The sequence below is a fragment of the Festucalex cinctus genome, chromosome 1 (assembly GCF_051991245.1).
Source record: "Festucalex cinctus isolate MCC-2025b chromosome 1, RoL_Fcin_1.0, whole genome shotgun sequence".
In the NCBI taxonomy this organism is placed as follows: Eukaryota; Metazoa; Chordata; class Actinopteri; order Syngnathiformes; family Syngnathidae; genus Festucalex; species Festucalex cinctus.
The window spans coordinates 66,188,767-66,209,442 of record NC_135411.1 but is presented as its reverse complement, the minus strand read 5'-3'; the positions used below and the strand labels follow the sequence as shown (position 1 = coordinate 66,209,442).

Here is a 20,676-nt window from a genome sequence, read left to right as displayed (position 1 = left end):
TTATCTTATTAGTAGGGCTGTCAAACGATTAAATTTTTTAATCAGATTAATCACATCTTAAAATTTTGATTAATCACGATTAATCGCTTAATTAAAAAGGCTTTTTATCAACATTTTTTGAACGCCAAATTTAAAATGCACCTCTTATGTGTTAATTTTTTTTGGCATTTAATTTTAAGAGGACGTCTCATCCTCCTCTTTTGCTGATCAGTTAATTACTTGCATAAATTAAAGTGGAAAAAAAATGACCCCAATACTGTAGTTTGACATCAACAAATATTCTGAAAGTCACACGAAAACATTTATTAAATGCTTCAATTTAACGCATGTTATGTTTATTGTTCAAACACAACCTGTGCTACCTTTAACGTAGCCATCCGCTGTCAAGCTAAAGGATCATTTGCAGTCAAAATTAATAGTACAATTAATCTGCGTTAATACATGATTAATGCGATAATTTTTTGTGATTAATTAATTAGTTAACGCTTTAACTTTGACAGCACTACTTATTAGATAATAGAATGATTACTTACAGTTATATTAACCAACCATAATAACCATAGTATAATGAAATGGTTAATTCTGTATCACTACGTTATTTTAACTTTCTTTCTTTATTTTTCTTTTTTTTTAAATTCCTTAATATAAAAAAAACATGGCTTATTTGATTTATTGAGAACAACACAATTTACAAAAAAATATTGCAATTAACATGTTCTATAACTAATTTGACAAAAAAATTGGTGAATGAATTAAATTAATTGATCTCATTAAATAATATCTTATTTCATCTGTAGTAAATAATTAAATTAAAAAATGGTCAAATGATTTTTTTTTTACATTAATGATTCATTACAAATTCTAAAATATAAATGAGAATGATGAAATAGTTTTACTATTAAAATAAACAATATGACAGTTTTGCTTAAATTATTTTTTAAAACTTTATTTGAATTGTTAATCTCATTAAATAATTGATTTTTCATTTATTTTGAATAATATTTGAAAATGTAAAATAAACTATCATGTTTTTTTGATTAATTTCTAAATTAGAAATAATGAAATAAAATATGATATATAATAATAAAATAAAAAATTAATTTGATGTATTTCTAGACAGTTAAATAATAATAATAATAAAAATATTCATTCAGCTCATCATAATTTCATGCTTAAATTCATTGTGAATAACATTTAAAATGAATTTACATGAACATAAAAATGTTTATTTGTTTAAATTATTTATGATAATTATTAAATATTTTATTCCACTATTTTACATATTTTACAGATAGTTGATTATAATCACACTAGAAATAGTAATAATAATAATAATAATAATAATAATAATAATAATAATATTTCTTATTATCCATCCATCCATATTATTATTATTATTATTATTATTATTATTATTATTATTATTATTATTATTATTATTATTATTATTATTATTATTATTGTGATAGAGGGAAAAACGACAGTGAATTACATTTCATGGGATTATTTTTCATATTTTACAGATAGTTTATTTCTTTATATTTCCGCCACTTGGGGCAGAAAAGGCTTGTGAGTACCGCAGACTACGGTACTCCATAATCCAAGTCAAGTATGGGCACTCTCGCTCGTTTGACATGAATAACATAAAATATAAACAACCGAATTATAAAAACATGCGCATCTAACCACGGTTTAGTTGTCTCATGAGTTTGCCACCTCCGTTCACAATAAAGGCTCCGTTCTCATATGCGTCAATACGGTGTCCGACTTTTCGGCTGGTCCTTGTAGGCAACGCCAACCACACTAGTCTACCCGTCATGCACTGCGGTAGCATACGACATACGAACATAGCCATCTTGTCACCGAGGGAGGAAGGTAGCAGTGTGGCACTCGTGGTTATATCCTCTTTATTCTGAAATAGTGACACTCAAAGACGTTTTCTCTCCTTCCCTGGACCGCAGTTAGCTTATGGTGAGTGAGCGGTGAAGTGAGTGCACATTACGTGATAGGAGTGCTTTGGAGAAGATGTCTCGCTTACTTGTTCCTACGTAGGGGGGAGTGTGCGGCAACCAATTGAATTGACTCGCTAGCTTTTTGCTCGGACTGCGGGGCCCTCCTTAGCCCTGTAGTGCTCCCTCTCGAAGCGGTGGAACACACTCTGCGACAACGGCACCGACTGGGGGAGACGAGCAGACAAGGCAGGCAGGCCGCCCGCCCGCCCGCGACGCACTTTGAAACTACTCCGGCGTCTGCGTCGTGAATCGTCTCCGGAGATGTGAAAGAGATGGCGCAGATTCACCTCAGTTACTCTTAATCCTAAAATATATCCTCGTGTGCTGTTTAGTAACTCTTTGATCAATTTTTGACCACAGAAAACCACAACACCGCCTGATGGACAGGACGTAAGTTTGCCTGCTGAGTATTTGTCAGCCTCTCCTTTATTGGTGGAGCAGGATATAGACACACTAGGGGTGAGGAATCAGCCTGCCACTATGTCGAAAATGCCGGCCAAAAAGAAGAGCTGTTTCCAGATCACAAGTGTGACTCAGGCCCAGGTGGCGGCTATCGGGACCGCGGATGACACAGAGAGCCTTGAGGACCCGGATGAGTCCCGCGCCGAGGATGTTTCGTCGGAGATGTATGACGTGTCTCAGACTGAGTACGAGCCGGCATGTGACAGGAGTTCGTCTGAAGAAGTGCTGAATAATGCTGGAGAGAAAGAGGCGACAGGAGTTGTGGCGCCATCGCACTTACCTCACTTCTCTGTGCTGTCAGTCAATCCCTTGGGGGAGTTTCGGAAAGTGCCGGTGTCCGGTCCGGTTCAGCAGCCAGCAGGAATTGGCGGTACGGCTGTTGGCACACAGCAACAGGCTGCCCCTTCATCCAGTCCCGGGCCTGTCATTGTGTCCGTAAATGTATCCCAACCCGCTACAGTGCCCAGTCCAGGTCCTCCTCCTCCTCCTCCTGCCCCTGCCTCCTCCACAGGGACTTGTACTTCCCGTTTCAGGGTCATCAAACTTGACCACGGTACTGGAGAACCCTTCCGAAGAGGCCGGTGGATGTGTACAGAGTTTTACGAGAAAGAGTCAGATGGTTCTGTAGTGAATCGCGCTGTTGAGGGCACGAGGCGAGACGCCAGTGCGACTCCCGACGCTGCTGCAGACAGAGACAGTGGGTTGGGGCAGACCGGCGGCTCTGTGGTTGGCCCAATAACACACACAAATCAGGTTTCCAGTGCTTCACCCGATGTCAACCGCATGCATCCAGCAGAGACGTCGGCACAGCAGAACTTCATCACTCGGCAACATGCTGTCAGCGGGTCTGGCCCGCAGGTTGCGCTCACCAGTAGCAAGTCCACATCTGTCCCAGTCCAGCCTGCGGTGGCGAGCATCCAGCCCGCCGCTCCACAGAGCGTCGGCAATGGATTGCCTCACATGCAGAAGTCCCCCATCTTGCCTCCGTCAGCCCAGACGCAAGCTTACCAACTTTCTGTGGGACACCACCTACCTGGCCAGAACCAGACTGAGTTCTATCAACAGCAGTCTGGGCTCGCTACTGGTCAGTCACTGTCAGTATCTGGCCAATCCGCAGGGCCACAGATAATGGGACAAGCAACCTCTCCCGCTATGCCCCAGGGATCTACAGGAGTTTCTGCTCACAGTGTTTTTGGGGACGTCGCTGGCGGCGGATCAGTAATCCCCGGACAGACGGCTCCGAGCCAGACCAGTGGAATGGGAAGTGTCGGGGGCCCTGGATTGGCTGGTGGAGCGACTCATGGTCAGTATGACCTCACTGGACAAGTCAAAGCCCATGGCATCCACCCCGCATCCTCTGGTGTACAAAATGTGCCTGTCACCGCAGCGAGCTCCAGTGTGCCCCCCACTGTGCCTACTGCTGTGCCCAGTGCCTCCACCACAGCTGTGCCAAAGGTGACGGCCACTAGTTTGACTCCAGGTCAGATGAGCCAAGGCAAAACACCAGGGGCGTTGGCGGGTCACAGTCTCCTCGCAGCCGGATTTGGACTGGTAGAGGGAGGCGGTGTAAGGAAATCGGATGGTGTTATCAATGCACAGCCATTTGGGAAGGATCTGGGGAAGCCCCTCATGCCCGAGAGCCTGCAGCTCTCCACTCCAACTGTCAATAGCCTGTTTGGAATTCACATACCTGTCGACGGGGATGAGGAGAGGTAAGATTCTATTTTCTTGCTTTGTACTTTTTTGTGTGCTATACATCACAAATTGTGGGTTGTTAGTAGGGCTGCACAATATATCGAAAAACTATCGATATCGCGATATTGGCCCTTGCAATATGCATATCGCAAAGGCATGCAATAAGTTTAATATGAAATTTTATGCTTTTTATATGAATTTGACCAGTCAGATGCTAACTAAAATGTGCATCGCCATTCAATAGTTGAAAATTATCAAGACATAATTACACTTAATTAACTAAGATTACATTAAGGTTGCTTATTTTGCCACATGAAAAATGTTTTTCTTTCATTAGGTAATAAAAATGTAATTTCTTTAGGTACATGTTAAATATCGCAATAATATCAATATCGCAATGTTCAGCAAGTATATCGCATATCGCATGTTTTTCCAATATCGTGCAGCCCGAGTTGTTAGACATCTCACGTCTGTCGTGAGATTTACATCGTCAAGACCATTCTTTTGCAGAATTGAAGTGGGGCAGTTTCACTATGGAAGGGCCTTTGATGTCCTTTAAAAGAATCATTCGCTCGTCATAAAAATGGAGCAGAGTAATGAAACTCATACGTCTTTTTATTCGTGGCCAAACATTTGGACACATACTAGTACAATAATCCAACCATTAGGCTATTCTCTCTACTGCTGATGGGAGCTGGGGGGTGTTTAGTGTCGCGGGCAACCTGGAGCCTCTTTGGGCAAGTGGCAGCGTACACCCTGAACTGGTCAAGTCTCATAAAATGTTTCCTTCATGTTATGCCACTTTTTTTTCACCATCCATTGGCTGTACCTGACTTTGGCATGAGCCACACAGTGTTATTGCTAACTTTTGCATGTTTATGAAGTGGTTAAATGATACAGAACCTTTCCCCCCCTCTATTTTACTGTCCCCACGTTATTTTATAAAATAAGTTTAATTGATCATGTATATTCTATTTTTGTATTCATATTGAATATTTTACATCTGTCCACCCTGTCAATATATGGCAGTTAATTGCCCCTCAAACTCAGTGACATTACAAACAACATTTTGTCTTTCTTCAATGGAGACTGAAACAGTTAATATTGACACTAAAGGTTTCATAATTTCCGATCCATCATGTTTTGCGTGTAATTCGACATTATCAAGGTTAACGTCTCCACTCTGTCACAGTAAAATAATGGATATATATTCTTAGCTGAATTATGATGCTAAGTGAACGTCTACCACATGCTCATTAAATGTTAATGTCAGTCACCTGCAGTTAATTTATATTAAAAAAAAAAAAAAGTTTGAGAGCTTGACCAATATCCATTTCTAACAGCATAACATCTATTTAATATAGTCAGTATGGACTTGAAAGGAATGTCAAAACTGGTTTTGGTGAAATGGGGCAGTCTCAAAGGCAGGGAAGTCTCAAAGGCACGGTGATACTGACTCGGGAATGTAAATGTTCCCCTAGTGTGGGTTCGCTCTACGCACCAACATTTTCTCAAAGTAAAAAAATAAATAAATAAGCAGCAGGGACTTCCCATAGTGTTTGTGAGTTGTGCAGAGGATGACAGTATTTCGGAGGAAGTGATAAGAGGAAGGAAATATGTCAGATGTTTCTCACTTGTACTCAGAAAATAGACGTAGTGCATGTGTAGAAGGTAACTAAAACTTCCTCCACTCACTGACTATGTTTACATGCAGGCAGTAACCTTTTTAAAACCTGAATATTGGTGATATTCGGGTTTTGAAAGGCCATGTAAATGCGCAAAACCCCGAATATGCCCGTATTCGGGTTCTGACCCCTGGGTTAACCCTTTCATAATCTGAATTCTTGTTCATGTAAACGGCGTTCAGTATCCCTCGTTTGAACGAGAAATTGGTTTGCATTGTGCGCATGCTCTATTCTTCTTCTTTTCTTCTTCACTTATTTTTATTCGCAAGGAATCATGGTCTTTGTATTAAAGGAGCGACTTGTATGCGCGGCGCCGGACCACTTGCTAAACAAGCATCGCTTAAAGACATTCCTTTCTCCACGGTGTTTTCACATTATTTTCTGTTTCTACAGCAACAATGTTTGATTTATACACACATATATATACACGTGTATATAAGTCCGTGCTTCTGGTGCGGAACCCACCAGAAAGTTCTCAGGAAGAGGTAAACATACATTGTGACGCATCATAAGAAGCAAACTTCTGGAGTGTGGAAGAAACAGACTACTTTATTCAGTGTGGTGAGTGACATAAATACCATGTTTTTCATTGAACGTAGAAAGCTAAAGCGGAAATGACGTCTATTTGCGTAATGACGTCCCTGCGTCGCGCTTACAGAGTATTGTAAGTCTCGACACCACGCATAAAAACAGGTTATCGCGAGTGTTTCAGAAACTGGAATTCTGACCTAAACCCGAACACAATCATGCATATGATTCCCATACATGCATATGATTCACATTTGAAATGGGCTTTTGTGTTTATATACATTGTTTTATTACCATGCAGGATGCAAATCCTTTCTGCACACTAGATTTTGAATTAATATTTCATATACATCAGAATGGGCAAAACTGTCACTATCTGTACTATGTAGTATGTGTACCACCACATGATTGCTAAAAGAAATGTAAACAAAGTCAGATACTGTACATGAACTTTGAATATAGCAAAAATGATACATTGCCCCAATTTAAAAATAAATAAATAAATAAATAAAAAAAAATAAATGAATAAAATAAAATACAAAATAAACACACTGGCTCTACGCCTACATAGGGCTGCTCGATTATGGAAAAAATAATCCCGATTATTGTAGTAATAATTGAAATCACGATTATTCAAAACGATTATGTTTTTGTTCAAAGCAAGAAAATGTTTAAACATTTGAAAATATTAAGACAAAAAAAAAAGTAAGCTCATTTTGGACCAAACAGACTTTGTAATAAATGATTATTTATGTTGGCAAAAATTTGAAGTTGGGGTGCAGCGTGTGCAATATGACTTGTGGAATCTAGTTTTAACAGGGGTGGTTGGTGAAATAACGTGTGTGGGCGTGCCTCAAAACAACTCAAAATTAATATTAGGGTTGCAACTATCAAATATTTTGGTATTAGGGTATCCTACTGAAAATTGTAGCGAATAATCTGGTATTTGGATAGAAATAAAAAACCTACCTCTATAGTATATAGCCTACTTTTTGGTTAAACAAGTATAAATACAGAAGACAAAAAACACATTTGCATGTAATTAACAACCAACTGTTTTTCATTTTTGGATAGCTTATCAACAAGCTTGTCAGCAAACTATTTTCCTCTGAAACAGTGAGATTTTAGACATCTCTTCCCATAGATTTTATTCAGTGGAACTAAAGTGACATCAGACCCACAATAGCAATTTTTGTCAGCTAAATAAATAGCTCATTTGAGTAACCCTGGTTTGTTAATAAGTGATCAGTAGGAATGGCAAATTAGTCAGGCTGTCAGGATCAAAGAGGGCATATTTTTACAAAAATTAAGTGTTCCCTCGTTATAACGCGGTTCACTTTTCATGGCTTTACTGTTTTGAAGATTTTTTTTTTTTTTTTTACACAGTAATATACCTATTGTATAACATTTATGAAAGTTTGAACACTGAGAATGTTTAAACAAGAGAGAATTTGAGAAAATGTAAATGCCTCGAGAAAAGTGTATAAACTGTGTGGTGCGGGGTTTTAGAGCCTTAAAACATGTATAATAAATTTAAAACATAAAGCTAACAGCTTCACGAATTTTGGGTATGTTTTGGAACCTAACCCCAGTGGAAAACGAGGGAACACTGTACATCAGACTCGAGGTGTATTTTCATCAACAATAAAGATTTGCGTGGTTTATTGATCATGTTTGTGTAACTAATTGATAAAAAAAATATCACTAAAAACTCAACTTCAAACTTCTTTTCGACTATTTATTTAGTACCATGCTTTTAAACCACTAACCAGCAGGTCATCCCTTTAGCTGTGGGTAAGTCATGAAAAATCTCCCTGTCCACTTTCACACCACAATCTACGGTACACTTCTGTAGGACTAGTGATGCTTGACAGGTTGTGCCGTTCATTGTTTAATTTTGACATATGGAATAGTCTTAAAAAATAACATTCAGTAAGGTTTCATAATTTTATAGAACACAGGAAGATATAAATGTGTATGTACAACGCTACATACATTGGCCACCACGTATGTACACTGCACCAGCGAGCGTGTTTTGACTGTCTTGCTGTCATTTATCAAATCTACTCTGTAGTTACTCACTTCTACTTGGTGGAGAACTTTTCCTCTCCCCCGCTCACCGCACTGGTGTTGCTGTTTTTCGCCAGCCGATCCTGTCACCGTAGTTGTTGTGTTCTTCACTTCTGCCATGCATGACACGCGCAGTGAGCAGTTTTTTTTGTTTTTTTTGGTTGTTTTTTTTGCGCGTTTCAGACCTTAATGAGCCACTTACAAGTTAATTGTTTGATTGACGGTAATGTGCTAAGACATGTGCTAAGATGACGCTCCCTCCAAAAGTGAATGCTCGGCGCACTATAGTGGGAAAGGGGTGGCGGGGGGTGGCTTGTCGTTGTCGTTGAACGCTGTCAATAAAGACTCGGTTCCCATCGTTCACATTGAAGAGCCATTCAAATTACTTGATTCGTTCATCATTAATCAACTCAACGCGGATGAAAAGGCGAACAAACTAGCGTCCGGGTTAAGGTTACACATGACGGCTAACACTGCGGTTAGCTCGCTGTAAGCCCCGATGAGATGCTTCCGGTAACAATTTCAAAATAAAAGTGCTACAATGCATTGATCTACATATACTACTTGGTAAAGGAAGATTTATTTTGAAATTTGGTTTCTCACAGCCCCGTGCACTTTCATGCATACTGCCATTAGCTTGATTACGACTATCTCAGCGGCTATCCGAGGCAGAAATGTCGTTTCAGCTCTACTCTTATTAATCGTTTTTTGTACGATTATGCCTATTTTGTAATCGTAGAGGGTAATAATCGAAATCTTAATTGAATTTCGATTAATTGCACAGCCCTACGCCTACATTTCTTCCCTTAACCTGTTTTTAGTTGGAAAAATTGTTAGTCATCAAGCTTATTTATTTATTTATTTTATTTTATTTTATTTATTTATTTATTTATTTTTTATTTTATTTTTTATTTTTGTAAAAAGTACCTAGTTCCACAGTACCGGCTGAAATAATAAAGTGGCAGTGGTCTGTTTACACAGGCAATCTGTAATGATTTTGGGGATACATAATACATCGATAATTCTTACCCACACTATACGCATCACGGTGGACTTCAAAGTTTATCATGTTGTCACCTGAATAAAGTATGTTACAAACCGTACCTTTTAAATCAGATGGTGCTAATCAGGTAAAAGCTTGTGCACCTCTCCACCTTGCAAACTGCTCTACGCTCAACCTAAAATACACATCAAAGGATGTGTAGCTTTCAGAATAGATGCGCCTAAACTCCCCCAGATTCTGCTGTGCCATTACAATTGGATGAACTCATACCCTCCTTTTAGCTGCTGCTCGTCTCCTCCCTCTTCTTTATTATTTGTAAAGCCAGGGATTTTTGTCACAGTGGTGACAAATATACAGTTGTGCTTGAAAGTTGACATGAGCACAGCTGTAAATGTACAAAAGCTAAACGTCGCTTAATGATAAAAAATACAATGAATCGTCGCCCAAATTCACATATGCATCTCTGATTATGTCAAATACAACTTCTGAAAATGTCAAAACAATTGCCACAGTATTTTGGATTTTATAGGCATTAAGCCTTTTTCTCGCTCTACAGTGCGCTCATAAGTAGGGCTGGGTATTGCCGCCAACCTCACGATACGGTACGTATCACGATACAGCGGTCACGATAAGATACGTATCGCGATACATATATATCCCAATACTTGATCTTCAAGGTGTTACGTATCCCGAGATTTCACATTCATTTACTTGCATTTTATAATAACAGTCATATGTATACCTAAAGGATATGTTTATTATGCTGGATGACAAAAATGTTTTCATTAGCTCTTCTGGTTTACCTCCAAGCGGCATTCCTGGTCTAAATGTGTACGCACTGCAGAGCAAGGAGCAGATTTCACAGACACACCGGGAAAATTTATTTTCCCGAAAGTATTAAAATTACAGCTCTAAAATGTGCTTATTTGAAATATTTGGGGAAATAAAAACAGCTTTTTTTTTCATGTAACACATTCTATTTTGTTTTGAAACAAAATATAGGAAAATGTGTACATTAAGACACGTGCCATGCTAAGTTTATTAGTAAATTAAATGTGGATATTCTTCCTCTACTTTCATTTTTCTTAGCAAGACACAGTGTCCAATCACTGGTGAGCTATTTTTGCATTAATTGAAGGCAATTAACTTCAAAGACGCTGCTGGTTTTTATTTTTTAGGTACAATGCAAGCTGCAAAGGCAAACGTTCACTACCAATTTAAAGTTAATGAGCAATATCGATTGTCATGCCTGCGTATCGATACATGTATTGTAATGAGGCCCGCAACGATATATTGCCGTATCGATTTTTTTGAGCACACCCCTACTCATAAGTTTAAAACCTTTAAGCACAACTGTATACTGTATTGCAAAGCTATCTGCTACTTTTACTCAGCAGTTTTCTTCCTTTTCACCAGCGCCAAATAAGCGCATCATCTTTGGGCCCTACTCTGTGGTTGTTGCCGCAAAAACCAAGTGCTGTGTGTAAGCACCGTTTATTGTTCTCAATGTATCCAGTTTACGTTGTGAAGCCCTTTTTTTTTTTTCCCCTCTCCGAATTGTGTTTCTGAGAAGAACCAGCTCCCTAACTGATAAAGAGCAGGGTCCCTTACCTCAGCAAAGCCCTATCGGACATGGACATGAAGCAGCGCTCTTTCAACTATGATACTATTTTGTTGATAAGAGCTCTCTCAGCGGGGTGTGCCGACCAACTGCACTTGTTGCATAAATTTTCTATACATTCCCTTTTAAGGCCCTCCTGATTCTGAAATGCTGAAATGTATGTGCTGCATCTACCAGTAATATGTAACAGCTGGCTGTGTTATCTGTGTAGTAGGCTTTGTACCTGCGAGCTGTGACAGTCGATGTGCAGATGAGGTGCTGAATTCCTTTTCTGCAGTAACTGTTGTACTCCAAAGAGCTCGAGGAAGCTGAAGCGCTATGGATCAGTCATCCCTCCACACACTCTGCTCTCTTCCTACATTTCATCCGCACTATTTTTCTACCCCCATGTAACACAAACCACACTTTTTTTTCTTTTTTATAGCAAACACCCTTCCAGCTTGATGCATCTTGATGACATAGGAATGTGTTTTAAATATCAAGGCTCACACACACTATTGATGATGACACTAACACAGTTTAAGTAACCCAGCACTGTAGATAAAATAACCTCCTTCACCTTGCCACTGCAGTCCTTCAGACTAAAGAGCAGAGATACCGAAGGCATGAGAACCAAGATGTAGCTTACATACTTGGAATATGATTCACGCTGCTTTAATGTTTCCCAGATGGTTTTGGAAACCCAAGGTGTAAAACAACAATGCAACATTGTAATGACATAATTCTGGTTTTGCCTCAGTTTTTGCATAATTTGCATAAACAATTTGTGTCTTGGAGGGGTAGGGGTGAAATTCAGATAACACATAAGAGACTCGACAAGTCAAGGCAGTGTATTGATTACCGGTAGATGAGTTTGGTGTGGGCAGCTGATTGGTTAGCACGTCTCCCTCACAAATCTGTGTTTTAGGGTTTAAGTCTGCCTCGTGTACTCCGGCTTCCTCCCACAATCCGAAAACATTAGAACTTAGTTTATTTTGAAAATGCTAAAATTGCCTACATTGTCATATAAGTGTAAATGGTTTTCCACATGTTTTCTGCTATTAGTTGGTGACCAGTCCAGTGTGTACCCTGCCTCTTGCCCAAAGTCATCTGAGATAGATGGAGTTTGGTTTGGAGGAACATGAGCCAGGCCCCTCTAAGCCACTATGGAGATAATGCAGGAACAAACAATATTAGACAGTCGACAGTGACACTTTTTGTTGACATGTTTATTGTGCAACAGTGTGTGACATTCAGCGTTTTTGTGTGGTGGACTGAGAGGGTCACCATGACCCAAGTTGTTGTAATTGTAACCTTGTCAGAACCGGTACTGGCCTCGTGTATTTATGATATAATATCTACGTTTTAGTGGTTATTTCATATTTAACGTCTTTATACTGTACAACTACATTTATAGCTATGACTCACTGTATACTAACGTCACTAAAATCAAGGCATTGCAATTGCACAAAATGTGCATAATTACAGTACAGTGTTCCCTCGTTTTTCGCTGGGGTTAGGTTCCAAAAAATACCCGCAATAAATGAAATCCACGAAGTAGTTAGCTTTATGTTTTACAACTCTTATAAATGTTTTAAGGCTCTAAAATCCCCGACTGCACAATTTATACACTTTTCTCATTGAGGCATTTACATGTTCTCACATTTCTCTCTTGTTCAAACATTGACAATGTTCAAACCTTCATAAATTTTATAAAATGGGTATATTACTGTAAAAAAATATGCAAAATTGCACTTAAAAAAAAAATCTGCGATACAGCGAGACCGCGAAAAGTGAAGCGCGTTATAGCGAGGGAAGACTGTACAGTGGAACCTCTACTTACGAACGTCTCTTCATACGAAATTTTCGAGTTATGAAACGCCTCAACGGGAAAATATTGCCTCTTGTTACGAAAGAAATTTCTAGATACGAAAGGTAAAAATACATTACCGAACGCAGCATACGTTCGGCTATGGCTATTTCCTACCATAGGTACCTATGAGCGTAAATACTAGATCGGTGTTTGTGCATCGTTCTGGCATCCCATTGGCTAAGAGGAACCTCTACCATAGGTATCTCTGAGCGTATACTAGATCGGTGTCTATACAGCGTCCTCATAATTCATCCCGCGGCCCATGAGGTGTTCCGTAAATGTATGAACTAACGGCCAACGAATTTGTGCAAAAATTACGTTTTTAATTGCGACGAGACGGGCCTTTTTTTTGAAAAAGATGCCTTGCCATTCCGGAAGTTTCCATGAAGTTTCAGAATTAGTTTAAAAGAATCGCCCAGAAAAAGTGTTCACCAGTCGGGCGTTTGCGCACTAAGATGATGTTTGCCTTGGACATTTCCGAAGGATTGTTTAAAAAAAAAAAAAAGAAAAAAAAAAAGCAAACCTCTTTGGATCCGTTCTTTACAAAACACCAGGCAAAAAAAAAAAAAAAAAAAAAAAACACTTCTGAGAGAGGAGAACATGAACCAAAGAGGGCAAAAAACGATGAGGACAGCAGTTAAAAAGGTAAATGACCATCATTTTTATTCTTTACTCTATTCTTTGTTTTTTATATTATGCACAACTCTCATTTATTGTGCACTAATCTAATTGTAACATGTATTTGTTACAAGTTTTGATGCATTTTTATGCTTTATAAAACATTTATGTCTGAATTTTGGGAGGCTTGGAACGGATTAGGGCATTTACATGGAAAATGCGTCTCTACTTACAAAATTTTCTACTTAACTCATTCACTGCCAGTCATTATAGAAAATTTTTACATTTCCAATACTCACGTGATATTACATTCAATAATTATATATAAACCGAATCTACCAAATAACAGAATAGACTCCCTACTTTTTGTCCCGTCCCGTTCTTTTATAATTGACAGCAGAAAAATGTAGGTTTGCCAAAATACAGCCATTTCTCCCATGGACTCTGAAACTGTGTTTATTTCCTATAAAATGGGGCAATGATGTCATCTACCGGTGGTTGGGCATCAGTAAAGTTGTTTCCAAGTTTGATATTTACAGTGGAGCATGCTCAGATTCGCCCCCATTTAGCACCGCTCTAAAAAATACAATTGACAAGTATACTTGTCAAAGGCAGTGAATGAGTTTTAAGAACTTTCTTCCAGAACCAATTAATTTCGTAAGTAGAGGTACCACTGTACTGTATTTTCACGACTAAGGCGCACTTTAAAGTCTTACATTTTCTCAAAAGTCAACGGTGCGCCTAATAGTGAGGTGCACCTTGTGTGTGGACTGAGGTCCAACCTCTGACTGACTGTGTATGAGGAGACACATTGTTTATATGCATGAACAGCGGACCTGATTGAGGACAGCATTAGTCGAAAGAGTCAACTGAAAGATGACGGCATGCGGATGCACAAGACACGCCCAGCATGGTGAGAGCGCGAAAGAGTCAACTGAAAGAGTTAAATTGAAAAGTTAAATTAGAGAATGCTGCACACAAAACATGATGAGGAAAAATAAATTAAGAGCCTAGAATAAACAAACACTACAAGTGTAAAAGTTGTGAAAATAGATAAATAAATAAAGCCAGTATGTCATCAGCGCTTCCCCCTTCCCCTGATTGGTTAACAGATTTGGGGATACGGGCCTCCAGTCAGGGAGGAGCGCTCACACAAGCACATACCAAAAAAACAAAAAACAAAAAAAAGGGGGGGGGGTTGCCGACATCCTGTACCATAACTAGCATTTGTAGTCGATAAAATTAATGAAATTAACACTGGAAGCGAGGGAATATTTGATCTTTTTCTCTTTCTGTGTGGGAGGATTTCCCCATTGACAAATTGATTTATTTTTACATTGATATCTTTGGGGATCTATTTTGTACTGTGAATGAGGCCATCGGCGGAAGGATACATGAAACGAAGGGGGTAACTTCTGGCATTTAAGTTAAAGCGTGCATGTTCAGTGAGCATGTGTCCTCTTTTTGTTTTTTTGTTTTGTTTTTTTGCTTGTTTTAGACACTTAAAGTGAATTGTTTGATTGACACTAATATGCGAAGAAGACGTGATCAGCGAGCATGGGGAAGGGAGGGAGGGAGGGAGGGAGGGAATGAGATAGATAGAGAGGGAGCCAGAGGACGTGACGGTGACGTTCAACGAGGAGCGCACATCAACGAGACTGACTGACAATGGGATGGAGCCTAGTGTGTTTGATGGAGAACTTGCCCAGTTTGTTTCGGATACAGAAGTCGAGGACTTTGAGGGATTTGTGATTGATCAAAAGCAACGCGAGTACATTGTTATTGCTCTCTGCCTTTTTAAAAACATGCTAGCGCTAGTTTTAGCATACTGCTAATAGGTCGCTTGCACATGTCGTCACTTCCGCCTCGGATTTCTCGTAGTCGCCATGCTGGGTGGCCTCCATTTACGTAGCGATTCGGTCTAACACGTATCTATCACGTTTGTTTTCTGCGTTTAAAATGGTACATTGTTGCTGCATCGTTGGCTGTTCGAACAAAGCCAAGGGGGAAAATGGTCGGTCTTTTTTCCGAATTCCGAAAATAATTAGGAACCAGGGCCTGGAGACAGAGGAGTGCGGACTCCGGACGGAAGTCGTTACTTTGGGCTCGTGTGTGCAGCGATCACTTTGTGAGCGGTAAGCTTGTTTACCTTTATTTAATTTAATGCATGCGGATTAATAACGTTTCGACCGCCCATATATGGGCAAGTTGCTTATGTTTTGGATTCATGAGCAAGCAAGTTCGGTAGTACAAGCTGGATAGCGGACGTTAGCCGAAAGCTAACATCGAACATTTTCACCCAAGTAGTGCCAGTGCAAAGTGTTTACTGCTGAAATTGGATTGATTAGTCTTGGGCTCTTAATGCCGATAACATGTTTTTTGGTGGCAAAATGTAAACTTGGAAAAAAGAGACAGAAGGGGGTGATGCAAGAAAACAGACCCCCGGGGGTGATGCAAGTAAACAGACCCCGGTAGCCTACACATCATGCTAAAGAACTTATTCGGTAGCCTACACATCATGCTAAAGAACTTATTCACGGCCACCCTACTGCGGTAAAATAACCAGTCTTTCCATATTTTATTTGTTTATATATTTGTTTATTTTAACAGGTCGCCCTGCGCCCATTTTTCTGTCCAATCATCCCGACTGGGCTCCAACATTAAAGTTGGGTCCCAAGTTACAACATCTATGTCTCAGCCCAGTCGGTGCCAAGATATGAACGTGCACAGGAGAGACAAGCAAAGAAAAGACGACTCGGAAGTGGCAGAGAGTTTGTTGCAGTTATGCAGCCAGATGGCTCCAGTAACCTGTACCCTCAAGTACTGCTGACATCATTGACTCTGGTATGCCACTCAGAATTCATTACATGATATATTGTATGCATGAGTGAATGTATGTGTTTATGTTTGTGTGTGTACACGCACCTTATATTTTAGAGACATTTGGAAGTGTTTATAGAAACAAGTATTTGCCTGTAGCAATGTTCATACATTAAAAAATGCAACAAAATGTGTACATTTCTTTTACACTGACAAAAAAACTATACTACTGTACTATATTAAACCTATTACTGGTATGTATTTTTTTGTGATCTTTTTTTTTATTATTATTTATTATTTCTTTAGGGATCTCATGCCACACCGACTTGATTGCCAATGACATGATGGAAACGAAGGCGAGCATTGAAGGAGGACAACATGCGACTGTTTGTTTGGCGCTAATAAAGGCAGCGAATATACAAATTCTATTGTTGGGTTTGTTTACAAAGCTATACATAATACAAATGACAGGATTTGACTCAATATGGCAATATGGTCCCTCTTAAAGTAATGGCATAAATCTCTATTATTTCTAAAAGCACAAAAAATGAAGTGAATAATGATTAGATGTAGTAATTTCAGGGATAAAATTGAACTGTTAATTAATGCAGTTTATTTTAGCACAGGTGCCTACCATCCTGAGATATTTACATTAAAATTCCTTACTGCTTATCCTCACGAGGGTTGATAATTTGTGTCAAAATATTAGGCCATTATTTTAAGAGTATGACGGTATGATGTAATGTTGATGGGGTATGCAATGACTTTCATTATGCTATGTACAGAGGAAAAAGTTGCTCTCTTTTAAATTTGTTTAATGTAAGACAAGTACCAGTACTGTTACAGTTTTCCCAATAATCCTTGTTTCACACTTGTCACAAAACCACTGTCCACTGTGCCAATCTAGACTTCCAAAACGCAGTCTAGATTGGCACACTTCAAGTGATATCATTTGATTTTACAATGTGCTGCAGCACAAAAAAACTACTTTACTCCGCATCTTTGAAGTACATGAGCAAGTGGTAGGTGACAGCGGCTGAGCAGGAACACTGGAAGTCCACTGCTGATCTAGTAAATGCTCTCCCGAGCAGTTCAGGTAAGGAGGGGATTTTGGGGGAAAAAAACTCTGGCTTTTCCAACTGGCCAAAACGAGCGATCTGGGTGGACTCGCTCAATCACACTTTGTCCACACCACAAAGTCGCAGAAGTCCGTCCAGTTAAACTCATCTGTGCCTGAATCTGAAAATATTACAAACATTGTAATGAAAATATGAAACATAGAATTAAATAATAAACTACAAAAAGTAAAGCCATACATACCTGGTAATAATATTGGTGTTGTCGTGACAAGTGATGGGAATTGTTGCCATCCGGCACCAGACAGAAATTGGGTGTTGTGACAGCCTCCTTAACCGTGAGATCATAAGAAAAGCTGTCAGTATGCTCAGTAGTTACCATGAACACGTTTTATTGTACTGGAAACTGAAACTAAAAATACGTCCTCTGAGAGTGGTTAACCTTAACCATTTAGAATAAGTTGATTAAGTAACATGTAACTAGTGAAAGGGTAGCATTAAATTTAATTAAGCCACGGGGAGGCTGTGCATAGTTACTTTTTATTCTTATACGCTCTGCCATATTTGCCTGTTATAAAATTATTAGAAAAACCACATCAGGTAAACCCAGCTGTGCATGTAAACACAATGATAACAGGAAGCCTGAGAACAAATCAACATTTTTGTGTGCAGAATTACCAACACCATGTGGTTTACTTACGTGCAACAGCAACAGTTTCTTCTGATGCGATGTTAAAGTTTACACTCTGTATCCACCCGCTTACAAAATAATTGTAAGCCTCCAGGGATTTGTTGGCGTGTTATGGAGCATGTTGTCAACACGAGGTAGTGAAAGATGTCCAGAGATGTCACATTTGGCCAGCAAGCTTTCTCCGTCAAAAAAAATTAACCCTTGGTCAGGACGTAATTAGGATCAATCCCACCACACAGAGACACCTTCTGCCTGTATCGTTGTTTTTGATCTTCCGGTAAATCGTGAAAATACTGCGAAAATTACATCAGGTTGATGAGCTCTACCGTGTAACTCACGAGTGTACCTTGTGAACCGGCGGACACCCAAGATGGCGCCCGAAGAAAAAACTCCCATGATGCATTACGATGTGCAAGCGACCTATGGCATGCTACCGTGTGTAGCGTCGCTTGGAGGCGCTCCCAGCATGCTTTGTGGCACTGGCGATTGAAAGGGTGTTTAAAATGCAAGTTCTGTGTTAATTATTCTGCTAGTTAGTGGTCAAGCTGTTGTATTCGTTTTGGTAGTGCTTTCTAGTTTGTTGCTACGTGGTGATTTAATTTTGCCGTGACCGTGATTGTACATGACATGGGAAAGAATGACTTGCCTGCATTCTGCGAGTTGAAGGTGGGTAAGCGAGATCTTCTGCTTACAATAATCAAAGTGGTCACTGGTCCTCCTGTCTTGTGAGCACCACACGTTTAACCGTGCCTGCACTTAACCTTGCCTGCGCCTTATGTGTGTGTTAAAGTCAGGAATAGCACCCATAACTGAGACTGTGCCTTTTAATATGGTGCGCCTTATGGTTGTGAAAATACGGTAACTTCAAATAATTCAATTATAGCATTATTGTTTAATTGACACTGATATTTCAACAATGTACTCCATCCATCCATCCATCCATCCACCCACATCCATCGGTTCTCTGAACCACCTATTGTCACAAGAGTTGCCGGTGTGCAGGAGCCCATCTCAGCTGTCTTCAGCAATAGGTGGGGTATGGTGCTGGTCAATATAGGAATTGTTTTTTTTTTTATCATGATAATGGGCCATTTTATATCACGATAACGATATAACACAAATTGATATATTTGCAGTTCTTCCATGAAACATACTTTGTTTACATTTTCATACTTTATTTGTAAGTAACATTAGTGAATGTCACAAATGAATCGAGTAGTACTGCAATATAAAATAATAAATGTAAACAAAGGAGGCCAGTAGCCTACACATTTTTATAAGGCATATAAAATAAAGTTCAGGCATTTTCGGTCATAAATTAAATGCAGCAACAAAAAATATTTTTCAAAGTGCAAAGTTTCAACTTTCTTATGTCTGTAGCTTTGGAGTGCAGCTAGAGTAGTAGATCAACAGTACCTAACATTATTTGCATGTGGCAAATGCAATTATATCAAAATAAACACACACCTTTTTTTTTTTTTTTTACAGAATCTGCAATCAAACACGCTATCACTTCTGTTATTTATTTATTTATTTATTTATTTAATTTTTTTTTTTTCCCCAGTGAAGTGTTTCTGTTATACGGGGTGACACGTGCAAAGGACTCCTGTATGTTCAGCTGACTTTGTTTTTTCTTCTTGAGTTTTGTTCTAGATTCACGTATATTATCTCTGTTGAGTCGCATCTATAGGACAGTCGTGCTCTTTTTCGTGCTTCTCCTCAAGGTGATAGAATATGTGTGTTGTGTTCGCGTCAGGTGTTAGAATGTTCCTGTGGCATAACTTGTATATTACGATACTGTTTTATGCTCCACATCGGACTCCGTGAAAACAAAATGAAACCAAACAAAAGATGTACCGCCTTTTTTATTTTTCCAGAAAAAGTGCTTCTCTCTATGGAGTTAAGATGCAACATGTTCCATTTCGGGATCCGCTCTTTTGCCTTCTTCCTCCTCCATTGTCTGAATTGCGTGTGTGTGAGATTGTGCGCATGTGTTAACGTAAAGCAGCATAATGTCGCAAATCCAGGCAAGCTACTGTTATAAACGATGCCGCAAAGTAAAACTAAATGACGTAAATGTTACGGAGATGTAAGTTGTTCTGCAAAAGTCATTTCTTTCTCTTATTTGGCACTTAAATACATCGAGTGCATACAGAATAACAAAAATAATACTGTAGCATTCTAATACTGTATATAGTATGGACATCTTTCTCGTTATCATCTCTCGTCACGATTCGATTCGATACCGATTAATCCCAATACGAATTTGTAAATCGATTGTTGCGATTTTTTTTGATTTTTTTTACTCAAATTTAGAAAATACTATTCAGTAAACTTGTGCATGTACACTGTAAGATTTGTATGAAAAGGTATTATTTATTTATCTGAAACTTCAGTCTTATAACTGTGAGCCACTGTATTGAACAAACAGGTTGTAATCTGTTTCATGTTTGAACAGCATTGAAATGAAATATTAAGGCTTAATGCTCCATTAATATAACATTCTTCCATGCTTAAGGTGTGAATCCTAACCCAAAGTAAGA

General features: G+C 39.0%; 1 protein-coding gene and 2 long non-coding RNA genes across 7 annotated transcripts in view; 2 read left to right on the top strand and 1 right to left on the bottom strand.

The window, feature by feature from the left end:
• The first annotated feature begins 1,764 nt into the window (after positions 1 to 1,764).
• The window catches only part of LOC144005530 (TSC22 domain family protein 2-like), a 123,898-nt gene continuing 104,986 nt past the window's right edge, over positions 1,765 to 20,676 (top strand). For 2 of the 5 annotated variants that reach the window (XR_013279609.1, XM_077503797.1), the window contains exons 1-2: positions 1,765 to 1,971; positions 2,373 to 4,186. Coding sequence is in view for 4 of the 5 variants with exons in the window: in XM_077503797.1 (XP_077359923.1) it covers positions 1,969 to 1,971; positions 2,373 to 4,186 (1,817 nt within the window). In the remaining variant the exon portion in view is untranslated. Of the gene's footprint in view, positions 1,972 to 2,372; positions 4,187 to 19,621; positions 20,194 to 20,676 lie in introns of those variants that run through there. The other 3 variants (XM_077503790.1, XM_077503774.1, XM_077503785.1) reach the window with 3 other exon arrangements.
• On the top strand, positions 16,162 to 16,789 carry LOC144005556 (uncharacterized). Its single transcript, XR_013279612.1, has 2 exons — positions 16,162 to 16,390; positions 16,673 to 16,789. It is a non-coding gene; the product is annotated as an uncharacterized LOC144005556 (long non-coding RNA).
• On the bottom strand, positions 17,165 to 18,538 carry LOC144005566 (uncharacterized). The gene is made up of 3 exons (XR_013279616.1): positions 18,143 to 18,538; positions 17,687 to 17,773; positions 17,165 to 17,605 (listed from the first exon to the last, which is right to left on the bottom strand). It is a non-coding gene; the product is annotated as an uncharacterized LOC144005566 (long non-coding RNA).